This window comes from Lygodium microphyllum, unplaced genomic scaffold, assembly GCF_053477565.2.
Source record: "Lygodium microphyllum isolate KBCC unplaced genomic scaffold, Lygodium_microphyllum_v1.1.10 scaffold_80, whole genome shotgun sequence".
Taxonomy (NCBI): Eukaryota; Viridiplantae; Streptophyta; class Polypodiopsida; order Schizaeales; family Lygodiaceae; genus Lygodium; species Lygodium microphyllum.
In genome coordinates this window covers 316,532-330,399 of record NW_028229563.1, presented here as the reverse complement: position 1 = coordinate 330,399, position 13,868 = coordinate 316,532, and the positions used below count along the sequence as shown (strand labels likewise).

General features: G+C 40.7%; 1 protein-coding gene across 1 annotated transcript; it reads left to right on the top strand.

Moving 5' to 3' along the window:
* The first annotated feature begins 10,301 nt into the window (after positions 1 to 10,301).
* On the top strand, positions 10,302 to 13,644 carry LOC148008697 (uncharacterized). Its single transcript, XM_087674067.1, has one exon. It carries the CDS (start codon positions 10,930 to 10,932, stop codon positions 13,492 to 13,494), a length of 2,565 nt encoding a protein of 854 aa, XP_087530193.1. The 5' UTR covers positions 10,302 to 10,929; the 3' UTR covers positions 13,495 to 13,644.
* The last annotated feature ends 224 nt before the right edge of the window (positions 13,645 to 13,868 follow it).

Genomic DNA, 13,868 nt, shown 5'->3' with positions numbered 1-13,868 from the left:
GAAAACTCCCAAGTGTCCAGCTAAAGGCGAAGAATGCATCTCCTCCATAATTTTTCGCTTGAAAGAAGAAGTAGAGGGAATAACAATCTTGCCCTTCCACCAAATAAGACCATTTTTAAGCTGGTAGTGCGAGTTTTCTTCCATAAGACCTTGCTGTAATTTCTGAAAGATTTGGCTGAATTCCTCATCTAAGAGATATGCCTCTTGTAGCTCTTCAATCCAATCACTATGTAATTCCGTCATGGCTGATACTTTGCAGGCCCACATACGAGAGAGAGAATCAGCCACTATGTTATCTTTGCCCCTTGTATGAGTGATGTCAAAGTCATAATTTTGTAATGTTGCTACCCATCGTCGTTGCTTTGGAGTAAGATTTGACTGAGTAAGGAAATACTTGAGTACGCGATGATCACTATGTACTCTGAATCGGCTGCCATATAAGTAATGGTGCCATTTCTTGATTGCATGCAAAATAGCCAACATTTCCTGATCATAAACATTCATGGCCATCTCCTTATCAGTAAGCTTACGGCTTTCAAATGCAATTACTCCATGCTCCTGAAGCAAAACAGCCCCAATGCCACGGCCACTAGCATCACATTGTATAGTAAACTCTTTAGAGAAATCCAGGCATACAAGAATAGGAGCGGAGGTAAGTAATTCCTTTAACTTGTTGAAGCTGCTATCTGCAAGAGAATCCCAAAAGAAAGCCTCTTTCTTCAACCTGTCAGTTAAAGGGGCTGCAATTGCCGCATAATGCTTTATAAATCTGCGATAGAATGAAGATAGACCAAGAAATCCTCTAAGAGAGGTAGTAGTAGTAGGCGTTGGCCAATCTTTTATGCATTGCACCTTCTTGGGATCAGCCTGTATTCCTTTTTCACTGACTATATGTCCCAAGTATTCCACTTCAATCTGCATGAAAGAACACTTCTTCTCCTTAGCAAAAAGCCTATGATATCTCAACACATCAAAAACCTTCCTCATATGCGACAAATGATCCTGAAAAGTCTTGCTGTAGATCAAAATGTCGTCGAAGAACACCAAAACAAACTGAAAGAGGAAAGGTTGTAGAATCTTATTCATCAGGCTTTGAAAGGTAGCTAGAGCGTTTGTAAGACCGAATGGCATCACCAAGAAATGGTAGAGCCCACGATCAGTCCTAAAAGCAATCTTGACCTCATCACCCTCTCTCATGCGAATCTAATGATACCCTGATCTCAAATCAATCTTCGTGAAGAATCGAGCCCCCTTAAGCTCATCAAGCAAATCATCTATCCTGGGTATAGGATACCTATTCTTCACTGTTATCTTGTTAAGATCCATGTAGTTAATGCACATTCTGAAAGATCCATCTTTCTTTTTGACTAACAGGACTGGGGATGCATACGGTGAAGAACTTGGTTCAATGAATCCCATTTCAAGAAGCTCTTTGATTTGCTTGGCTACTTCCTCTCGTTCACATTTTGATAGTCTGTAAGGTGGCTTATTGATCGTCTTTGAGTTGGGTTCCAAATCAATGGGGTGATCCACCGCTCTCTTAGGAGGCAATGAAGTAGGTACTTCAAATAAATCTCTATACTCCTCAAGAAGAGCTGTCAAGGCTGGATGGTTTGCTGAATTATTGGGCTGATCCTGTGTTTCTTTGTTCAAATGCAATACAAATATCTGTGAGCGCTTCTTGTACTCTTTCTTGAGTTGTTGAATGGTGATAAGCTGAAAATCAGATTTACTAGGGATCCCCTGTAAACGGATGAGCTGTCCATTGGAGAAAAACTCCATATATAACTGTGAGAAATCCATAGTAATCCTGCCTAAGGTCATCAACCAATCACAACCAAGTACAATATCTATGGGCCCCATTTCCAAAGTGATCAGGTTTACTTTGACTTTAAAATTTTCAGCCATCTGCAAAGAAACCTGTGGACAAATCTGTGTGCTGATTTCCTCTTCACCATTAGCCACTTGTACTCTAATGGGCTGCTGTAAGTCGATGGGAACACAATTCAACTTGTACAAAATGGATTTATTGACAAAACTGTGGGTACTGCCACTATCTATCAGGATGAACACTAGCTTTCCACATATGCTTCCCTTCATACGAAGTGTATTAGGGTTCTTAGATCCCGTCCAAGCATCCATAGAGATAGAACAATTAGTGGCAGCAGGCAACTCATTACAAAATCTACCAGGATCAAATGGAATATCACCGCCTGGATCAAAAGGAAAAGAGTCAGATGGATCATAGAAGTACTCCTGTCCACCATCATCCTCGAAATCTTCATTTTCAGCATTGATTGGGACTGCATTAACTTCATCTATGTCATTTTCAAGATCCTCAAGAACTAGCATACTCTGAATTTTTGGCTTGGCATTTTTGTATACACACTTTGAAGCATGGTCAGGAGTATACTTTTCTCCACATTTGAAGCATAAGCCTTTGTCCTTTCTTTCCTTGTAAAGATCCATGGGAATATTTCTGGAATTCGTATTGGCTGAAGTAGACTTAGGCTTATTGTCACCTTGCTTAAATTCAACCTTTGGACTGTTTGCTGTCCTGAAATTGCCTTGAAGCCTAGAAGCATTAAATGGGGGATAAGTTGGTATCCGTAAGCTCCCACTAGGCATATGATTGCTGCCATAATTGTTACCAACTTGCCCTTGCTTTAAAACAGTCCTTGGCTGTCCATAACTTGGCTGAAATGAAGACTCTTTCCTATACTTCCTTCCAAAGCGCTCTGCAAGCTCAATAGCTTTGAAAAGTGAAGTAGGATTCTGCGCCATAACATCAGCTGACAAGGATGGTTCTAAACCATACATGAACTTGTGTAACTTGGCCTCATCACTAATGTTTTCGACATACATGGTCAAGTTGAGGAATTGGTTTGTATATTCTCTTACACTTAGGCTCCTTTGTTCCAAGTTATACCATCTTCGTTCTAACTTCTCTTTTTCAAGAGGTGAAACAAAGACTTCAGCCATAAGTGCCTTGAAAGCTTCCCAATTCTCAATAAGTACATTCTCTTTCTTGATATACCTCCACCAAGTGTGAGCAAATCCTTCTAAGTGGAGGGAGGCAAAATGTATCTTCATGTCATCAGTTTTAGGAAATATGTCGAAATAAGACTCCATCTTAGAAGTCCATTCCTCTAATTCTGATGGTGAAGATGACTGGCCATTGAATTTGGATAAAACAATTTTATCCTTGAATTCTCTATCATGGAAAGGTTGCTGTTCCAAAACTGGCTGATCGGAATTTCTAAGTACACAACCCCCAAAATGAGATTGAAATCTTCCAACAGGTGGCTGAGAATTACCCTGTAATCTTCATGTTGGTAAAGCACCCCTAGAATGCTGAGTATGCAGTCCAAAAGCTTGAGTATTGGCGCCGTTCAAACTGCCCAAATAGTCATCATGCCTTTGTGAAGCTTCTCCTACTTCATACTAACTATTGGGAATACCTCTTCTTCCAATGATTCCATCTCCATAACCATTTTGGTTGGATGGCTGAAGTGGGACTGAAGGGTCATTGTTTGAACAAGCCTTCTCATTAGCTTCTTTTGATCCTGTTTGCGATGGCATCAATTGAGAAAATTTTGCCATAAGCTGAGCATTGGATTCTACTAATTTATCAATGGAAGCCTTGGTTTGGGTAGTTGATTCCATCAACTTATCAAGTGTAGACTTCGTTTGTCCATGAGATAAAACCATTTGTTCCATTGTAGACTTTGTTTGACCAAATGATAAAATCATATGCTCCATTACTGACAAAATAGCTTCATGACGTTCCTTATGTCTTAGTTCATGGGCACATAAAGCATCATTGAGAATACTAATTTCTCCTTGTTGAGGCTCTTCAGGGTTCTCTTGAAATGTGCTTTCCATCATAGAATCCCTGATTTGCTGTGCATAGTCCTCTTGGACCTTATTTTTGCCTTTATGCCCTGCCATACTAGTGCAGTCCTGCAGTATCCCCTGTCAGTAAAACGGCTATAACTTTGGCTAGAAAACTCCGATTGCAAAACTTTTTTGTGCGAATCGAAGCTTACAATGCCCTCTTCGAGATGAGCTATAGCACGCTATAACAGGTTTAGGACAGAAAATTCTGTAACTGAATTTCAGAGTCTGAACTATCCAGTCCTGCACCCTGTTTAGACCTGTAAGTGCCCTGTTTTGACCCTGTAATGCAAGAAAGTAACCTCCAATGGCTACCAAACCCTGCAAAGGGGTATATAGGACCTGTGGGTACCCTGTAGTACCTGCACCTGTACTTCAGTATCAAAGGGTGTACCTGTATCCACTTGTAAATATCTTGTGGGTAACCTGAAAATGCCCTGTTTTACCTTGTTTTACTCCAGTAGGTACTTGAGTCGTTGGAAAGTCTTCAATCTTCAATTCTCCACTCGCTGTACCTGTGTGAGGGATAAAACGGCAGGACGGGCTCCCTACACGGGCTCCGAATCACCGGGAGGTGGGCAAAGTTCCCCCCGGGTCGGTTGGTTGCACCCCTTCGGGATCTTCGATAGTGAGGGAGGGTCACCTCTCTTTTGTCCCACTATCTCCCCCGGCATCCACCTTTTTCCTCGGTGGGAATATCAACATGGCAGAGGCTAGTGTGCTAAGCAATCAGCATGATATGCAATTGAAAAATAACCATTCAGTCTTTCATCAGATGCAATTGATTGAGATAAAAGAACTTGAGATGGGAGAAGGGTTTTACCTATGCAATTCAGTGACTCACTGATTGCTAGTACTTACCCTTTACAATTTTCCAATTTAGACAAAAGAGAATCAACCAATCAATTGGATTAGAGTAAGCAAAGGAATCAATGAATGTATTCAGTCCATAGGATTCAAATGTTATGCTGAAATCTCAGATTAAGGCCCTTCATTCACTGATTGAAGCTAATATGCATTAGGCAAGCATTGCATTCATGAATAGATGAATTCAAGCAAAGGTTGGCTGAGAATTTGATGAAAATATTCAATTCTTTAATCTCTCAGTCAAATGGCTTAAGCTCAGCAATTGGATTAATGAGAGAGATTAAAAATTGAAGAGAAATACCTTGACATGGCTGAAAATAACTTGCCAAATGCTTGATAGGGCTCTCGGTTGTCCAATGTTAACAAAATAATCCATGAAGCTTGCTTATCTGATGGTAGAGACCAATCTTGAAGCTTCAAATGCTTGAAATTGAAGCATTAAACCCGTTTCCCCCAAATTTTTGCTCCATAGAAGCTCTTGATCTTCAATCTTAAGCCATCCCGTGCTTAATCCTTGCAATTTGTTGAAGAATCCTTGCTGAAATGATTCCACGGGCCAAAAGGATGAAGAATCTTCAAGAAATTGTCAAGAAATGGAAGCTTGGGCTGAAGCTTTCATGGCTGCCCATGGACTGTTCACCTAGGGTTCAAGGGAGCTGAGGAATCTTCAAATGTTGCTGAGAATCTCAATGTGGCTGAAGATTTATGCCTGGAATGGATGAGGAAGAGTGCCAAGGCTGAGAGGAAGCAAGCTTGGAGCAGGGCAGGGCTGGAATCAGCCCGAAAATTGCACCGCAATTTTCGGGGCTGTTTCTGGCCTGTATGCTGCCCAATCTTGAGCAATCTTATGCTCAATCTGAAGCTCTTGAAGCCAGGGATCTATTCCAGGTAGATTTTGGTCAAGAAGATCTGAGGTAAGAGAGATATGAGTAGATCTTGGGGCTGAACCTCCATGAAACCTGTAGGAATTTCCAAGAAAGGGGAAAGAGAAACCCCTCTTTTCAAAGTAACCACAGTTTGTTCTCAAACTAAGCCCGGTTAACCATCCTTTACCCTAGTTTCCTCCATTTTTGCATAAAATTTGATGACGTCCAGCCATTTAAGCCTTTACCCGCCATATCTGACCTTAGATATCTCCAGATGTAGTCATTGCTAATTGTAGTTGTCCTGCAGCACTCCACTAGTCACTGTCTTGTACCATTTTTGTCTGAAATTGGTTTTGAAATAGGAAAATGAGAGTGAAAATGAAAGAAAATAATGGATCAAAGACTGAAGCTCTGATACCACTTGTCAGAGAGAGAACTAGGGAGAGAGAAAGAAGAGAGAGAAAGACTGCAGAGGAGAGAGGAAGACTAGAATTGGAGAGAGAAAGACAGGAAAGATGTAGAAGCCATGGAAGCTTGAAGCAAGAAGGGAGAGAAAGATTGTAAATGTATTGATATGTCAAAAGATGTGAAAAATTACAACTTCTCTCCTTATATACCAGTGTCAATGTGACATGGCATATTATTAGTATTCTAAGTATTCCCAGCTTCTTACAGGATCATCCACTTTTGCATGTGCATATCAACCATGGTATCAGAATATAAAGAATTGGATGTATAGCACGTGTTTTCTGTTATGATGACCTACGCTTGGGAGTGTGAGACAACCTAATCTATAGGCTAGTCGATCGGTCTTTGGGAATTATTTGGTAAGGACACATGGTATCTCTTGGAATATGTTCAAAATGAAAGAGTGGAGCTTGTATCTTGTGTACTGTATGTTGGTGCGATGCATCTTGGGGCCAATCCCCAAGGTGTAGGAGAGTCGCAGTGGAGCCGCGACAATTAGTTGAGGGGTGCTTCCTTATGTTTGTGTTACGAGGCACTATGACTATATGTTATGGGATCTCCCTTTGAGGAGAAGAGATAGTGAACATTGAATTATGACTCAATACAAACACAGAATCGATTAGTGTAGAGTGAGGCTCAGATGCTCTTGGCCCATGAGGCTGTGTGGTGGGGTTGTTTGTTGGGTGCATGAGGTCCGGCTAGTGCCATAGCCAATGCCGGCCCATTTTAGGTCCCATCACTAGCACTATTTTAAAGACTAATGGCACGTTTGATGGCTGTCCATAAATTCAATTCTTGAGACCCGAAACCCAAAAAATGGTAGTAAGCCTCTATTTTAATAGAAATTTGGATTCTTTTTTATATTTCATGGTGCAAATCTTGTTCATATGTGATGAATATTTATTTGAAGCTTGGTTGTGATGTGTTTGAGGGTTGTAAATCATAAAATACAAGAATCTATATCCGTGCATAAACAGTAGAGGGGGAATGGGATGGTGGGAGTTAAGTATCATCTGAATTTTGATTTTATGCATATTCTAGCATATACAATTCATTTTATTTAAGTCTTAAAAGGACAGTAGCACATGTTGTTCGAGTGGTGTTGCCTTAGCAATGAAGCAATACGCTTGTGTGTGTGTGTGTGTGTGTGTGTGAATAATATACATACATTTATGTGTGCGTGTATGTGTATGCTTTTACATGTATGTATGTGTGTATGTGTGTGTGTGTGTATGTATATATATGTATATATATATATATTACCTCTTGTTTTTTCAATGCTCTATATATGTGTGTGTGTGCACGTGCATATATGTGTGTACATATATGTGTATGTGTATAGATATATATATGTGTGTATCTATTTGTGTGATCTTATAAGTGCCTCTCTCTCTCTCTCTTTCTCATCATTTTTATTTTCTCTCATTTTTTCTCATGTCACGAATGTGTCTTCACCACATATGTGTTTGTGTGTGTGTGCACGCATGCATGCATGTGCACACGTACACATGTGTTTTTACATGTATGTATATGTATACGCATGTATATGTGTGTTTAATACGTATGTGTCTATTTGCGAAGTCTTGTAAATATGTATCCACACATGCACATATATATGTATAAGTGACACACACACACACAAACACATATTTTTTTATTTTTTCCTATGCTATGTATGTGTATGTGTGCACATGTGTGTGCATACATATATATGTGTGTGCTTAATATGTGTATATTTATTTATGTGGTATCATAAATATGTGTCCTCTCTCTCTCTCTCTCATCATTTTTACTCGAGTCTAGAGAAGATTGGTTTCCTAAAAGGGACTCAATTAGTGTTCGAAAAGAATGGTTTTCAATTAATGGCAAACAAAAGCTTCGACTGAGTTGATCTATAGTTTTATACTAGATTTTACTTATTTTTTGGACATGTGTATATATGCACACATATGCATGTGTGTGTGTGTGTGTGTACATGTGTGTATATACACACATATACATGTGTGTGTGTGTGTGTGTGTGTGTGTGTGTGTGTGTATGTGAATAATATGCATACATTTATCTGTGCGTGTATGCGTATGTTTTTACATGTGTGTTTGTGTGTATGTGTGTGTGTATATATATATGTGTATGTATGTATGTGTGTATGTGTGTGTGTATGTGTGTATGTATGTGTGTGTGTAAGTTTCCCCTCATGGCACGCACAGTTTTATTCTAACAGCATAGGCCTAGTTACACTCTCTTAAGGCTTAGGATCAGGAGAAGCACAAAGGCAAATTAGAGCAAAGCAATCACCCTGAGCACCATGGCACCCATTGTTGTTACATATTTGTGTGTGTAAGCTATGAAAGAGAGAGCAAATATCTAATCTTGAGCAATTTTAATAACATTGTTATGAGCCTTCTCGAAGCTCCGTGATGCTACAAACAACCCTAATTTCAACTTGGCCCTACTAGATTTTGACAGTAAGGACTTGATTAAATTCTATGGACTGTAGTCAAGAAAGCCTTCCAAAAATTCTGAGCGAAAGGGAATACACTAAATTCAACATGTCTCTCTCAACACCTCTATCATATTTTGAGGGTAGTCATGTGACTTGACTTGTGCTTGACTTCAGTGAAGAAAGTGTTCCTCGCTTACATGAGCAATGTTTATGATGAGCTTTTTTAAAAAAACCAATACGAAAACCCTTTTTTGTTTTTTTGGGATCATTATGTAGGTCTTAAGGATAAATAGTTGACTTGTTTTCACTGTAAAGACTTGACTTTCTTTCAACTCTAGACAAGATTGGTTCCCTAAAAGAATAGTTTTCAATTAATGACAAACAAAAGCTCCAATCATTGATCTATAGTTTTATACTAGATTTGGCTTATGTTTTGAACATGTGTATGTATGCACACATATACATGTGTGTGTGTATATCAATAATATACATGTGTGTATATGCACACATATACGTGTGTGTGTGTGTGTGTGTGTGTGTGTGTAATATACATACATTTATGTGTGTATATGCATATATATATGCATGTTTAATACATGTGCATCGATTTGTGTAGTCTCGTAAATATGTATCCACACACACACACATGTATAAGTGATTGATGCGCACATATAGACATGTATTTTTTCTTTTTTACCTTTTTTTTTTTCAATGCTCTATATTTGTGTGTGTGGGTGTGTGATCTTATAAATGTGCTCTCTCTCTCTCTCTCTCTCTCTCTCTCTCATCATTTTTATTTTGTTTCTGGTTTCTTCTCATGTCTCTAATGCGTCTTCATCACATGTGTTTATATGTGTATATATCTATGCATAGCATGTGTACATACATACATACATACATATACATGTATATATGTGTGTATGTATGTGTGTGCGTGTGCGAACGCACACATGTTTATAAGTGTGTGTTTAATAAGTGTATCCATTCTCTCTCGCTCTCTCTGTTTTTTCTCACACTCATATATGTTTATGTGTGTATGAGCATGTATGCATACATGTGTATATGTGTTTGCATATATGTGTACATGCATACTCATGTGTGTATGCATGTATTTTTCATGTGTTTTTATAGTCTATCTACATTTGTGCATGGTTTGACTATGTATACATTGCATGAATATGTTCAAACATTAAAATTATTATATCATCCCATATATTCAATTTTTACAAAATCAACTCTTTTTTTTGTAGTGTATGTGTATTTGTGGATGTTTTTAGAGTATTATACATATTGGATGCATATGTTTAACATTAAAATATCATATCATTTTAGATGTCTAATTAAAAAACAAATTCATCTCTAAGATATCTATCTATATATATACACACCCCTTACTATTGATTGAACAAGTCATGAATTTTCCCCTCATGGCACGCACAGTTTTATTCTAACACCATAGGCCTAGTTACACTCTCTTAAGGCTTATGATCAAGAGAAGCATAAACGCAAATTAGAGCAAAACAATCACCCCGAGCACCATGGCACCCATTGTTGTTACATATTTGTGTGTGTAAGCTATGAAAGAGAGAGCAAATATCTAATCTTGAGTAATTTTAATAACATTGTTATGAGCCTTCTACAAACAACCCTAAATTTTGATAGTAAAGACTTGATTAATTTCTATGGACTGTAGTCAGGAAAGCCTTCCAAATCTTCTCAAAAGGAACACACTAAATTCAACATGTCTCTCTCAACAAACATTGCTTCACGTCCTTAAAAGCCTCCAACATTGCCCTCTTTCATCACGCTACAGAGAGAGCAGAGGCTTTAGAGTCTGAGAGGGTTGTCAAGCAAAACGTCATGTCCTCCTCCATCTTCTTCTTCTGCTTCATCACGCTACTGCCAGCAGCAGCAGCAGGCCCTGATACTTCGACATCGTGCCATCCTTCTGACCTTGCCGCCCTGCGCTCCATCGCGGCCGCCTTTCCTGCGCCTCTCTTCAATCACAACAACACAAGCTTATTCTGCTGCGGGCCATGGAGCCACTGGACGACTGTGACGTGCAGTGGCGGGCGCGTCACGGGCCTGAAGGTTGCCCTTCCTTTCTTCCCGATTAGCAGTACTACGTCTCCCTTCCCTTCCGCACTCTGCACTGGCCTTCCGGCTCTCACCTCGCTTGTCATAAGTGGACCTCTGCACTCAGCTCTGCAGCAGCACCGGCCACAACCTTACCAAGCTTCTGCACCTCGACCTCTCCCACAATGACCTCACAGGCCCCTTAACCTCTCCTCTCCATCCCTTTCCACCATCTCTCCGACACTTGGACCTCTCTGTCAATGGATTAACAGGCCCCATCCCTGCACACTTCCTCCCCCCTCCCTCCGACACATGGACCTCTCCGACAATGGATTAACAGGCCCCATCCCTGCACACTTCCTCCCCCCCTCCCTCCGACACTTGGACCTCTCGTTCAATCAATTAACAGGCCCCATCCCTGCACACTTCCTCCCCCCCTCCCTCCGACACTTGGACCTCTTGGGCAATAGCCTCTCGGGCACCTTCCCGACCTTTCTCGCCAATTCTTCTGTCTTTCCTCACCTCGAAACACTGCATCTTTCTTCAAATTATTTTCTTTCTTGTCCCCTCCCAACTGCCTTCAGCTTCCCTAATCTCACCTCCCTTCACCTCTCTTACAATGCTTTCTCCGGCCCACTTCCTACCTTCAAAGCCCCTGCTTTGCAATATCTAGACCTCTCAGGCAACCGCCTCTATGGGAGCTTGTCTCCCCTCTTCCAGTATTCCAATCTCACATCGTTACAATATTTATATCTCGATGGGAATTACTTATCGGGAACGATCCAGGACTTCCATCCTTCTCATTTCTCTGGTCTTCAGTGGCTGGACTTGCACTCCAATTCTTTCACAGGAGCACCGCCGAACTCCATATGTAAGCTTTCACAGCTCTCTCGATTGGACCTCTCTGGCAACTCATTCTCAGGGAAGTTCCATATGCCGCAGTGCAACCTCACTCAACTTCTAGAACTGCAAATCTCCCACAATAACTTTACGGGTCCTTTTCCCGACTGGTTAGGATCGCAGCAAAGCCTGGAATCACTAAATCTGGAGGATAACCATTTCAGTGGGAGCCTTCCCAACAGCTGGCGAAACCTCACATCTCTTGGAGCTCTGGCCCTCTCTGGCAACTCGGTCATCCCACCTGATAACAATCACCCTCATGAACCCAAGCTGCCGAAGTGGATTTTCAACATCAGCAGTCTATCTTTAAGCTCCATGCAACTCGAAGGTAAAGATCTTCGATTTTGCTCCAATGACAATGGAGTGGGTCCGCAAGACTTGGATCTCTCCCTCAACGACATCACCATGGATCCCATCACCGGCTTTGATCCCCTCGCTTGCCTCTCTATTAAGAACCTAACCCAGACCTCTTTAAACTTGTCTGGGAATCCTCTCAGACTAAACCTAAGTGATCCAAATGCGGTGAAGCTTCTTCCATTGCAAATACCTGATGGTAGATTGGATTTGAGCTCATGCATGTTGGTAGGACGCCTCACAAGTCTCTTCTTTGATCGCCTCGCGCCCTCTTTTTCCGGGCTATACTTATCCCATAACCAACTGGAAGGCCAGATACCACAAGGCTTGGGAAACATGTCATATCTTCAAGCATTGGATCTCTCATACAACCGCTTCACCGGATTTGCTCCTCTTTATAATATGGGGAGTGGACTTCAATCATTAGATTTGTCTCTCTCCAACAACGATCTAGGTGGGGATCTGCAATCCATGCTCTCAAATATCATTGGCAATATAAGTTCTTGTTACGGATTTATACGTATTATATATGCTTTGGATCTATCTCACAATCACCTCACTGGTGCCATCCCTCCTTTCCTCGGTCAGTGTCTAACTTACATTGTGAAACTCAGACTCAATCACAACCACCTGGAGTCCTTTATTCCCAACGAGTTACTCAACCCTACCCAAGGTGAATCTAACTTACAAATATTATCTCTCGGAAACAACAACTTGAGCGGGGAAATACCCGCTTCTTTCAATAGCCTCAAACGACTCCTTCTCTTAGATCTCAGCCATAACAGGCTCGAGGGCATTCTCGAGAGTTCTGCTCTATTCAAGGATGCTTCATCTGCACAATATGCTTACTTGCGTGTTCTTGATCTAGGCTACAATCGATTCACTGGTACCATACCAACTTCTTTGGGGGATATTGCTCCTTCTCTCCAACTCATAGACCTCTCCAATAACAATTTCACAGGGTCAATCCCTTCGCATGTCCTCGAGTCGCTTCCGCAGTTCCGCATTCAGAATCAGCTCCAAGGCCTTGATATCAGCAAAGGGTCCCTATACGAAGAGATCAGCATCACTGTAAAGGGCACTCAACAAGATTTCAAGTATGTAATTGCGGCTTTGACATTACTTGATCTTTCCCATAATAAGCTTTCTGGGGAAATATCTAATATAGGCCTCGGTAAACTATCTGGGCTTGTGTACTTGAATCTATCTTCGAATAACTTCTCGGGGCCTCTTCCTTCTGATCTAGGAAATCTTGGGAGCCAGTTGGAATCCATGGATTTGTCCTTCAATAAGCTATGTGGACCTATTCCATCTAGCTTTCAGAATTTGTCCAAGTTGGCAGTTTTCAATGTCTCCTATAATGAAGGGTTGGTAGGTCCCATCCCGCAAAACTCCCCACAATTTGAGAATAATATGAGCTACCTTGGAGACGCAGGCTTGTGTGGGCAGCCCGTTCTCCAAGCATGCAATATTCCTAACCTTGCAGAACCTCAGAACATTACATCTAACACCACACTTAGCTGGTTTGATGAGTGGATTTCCATCCCCGGATTATGCTTAGGTTTTGTTATTGGTTTCCCGGGGTTTCTATATATTTTTAAAGCTCTTGGATTGCATTTGTAACCTTGTCTCATCCACTCACAAATCTTTTGGATTCCAATGCCACAACTAAGAAGATTGGTGTAGCTATCCATGCTTGTATAATTCAAAGCCTCGATATACCTCAAGTAACATGATGAGATTCTACTCTTTCATCTTTTCTCTTTGTACTTATACGATAATAAAATATGGATCTACTTCTTATAAATCGCATCTTATGAAGCAATAACAATATCACTTAGCTTAAAAGCTAACCTTACAGCTCCAACATTATCATCGCAATTATGGCACACCTAACATTGAAAAACATAGCATTATTAAGTTTGTATGGCTTGGTTATTGTAGCAATCCTTTCTTATGGTACATATTTTCTACAAGGGAAAACTTGTAGAAAAACA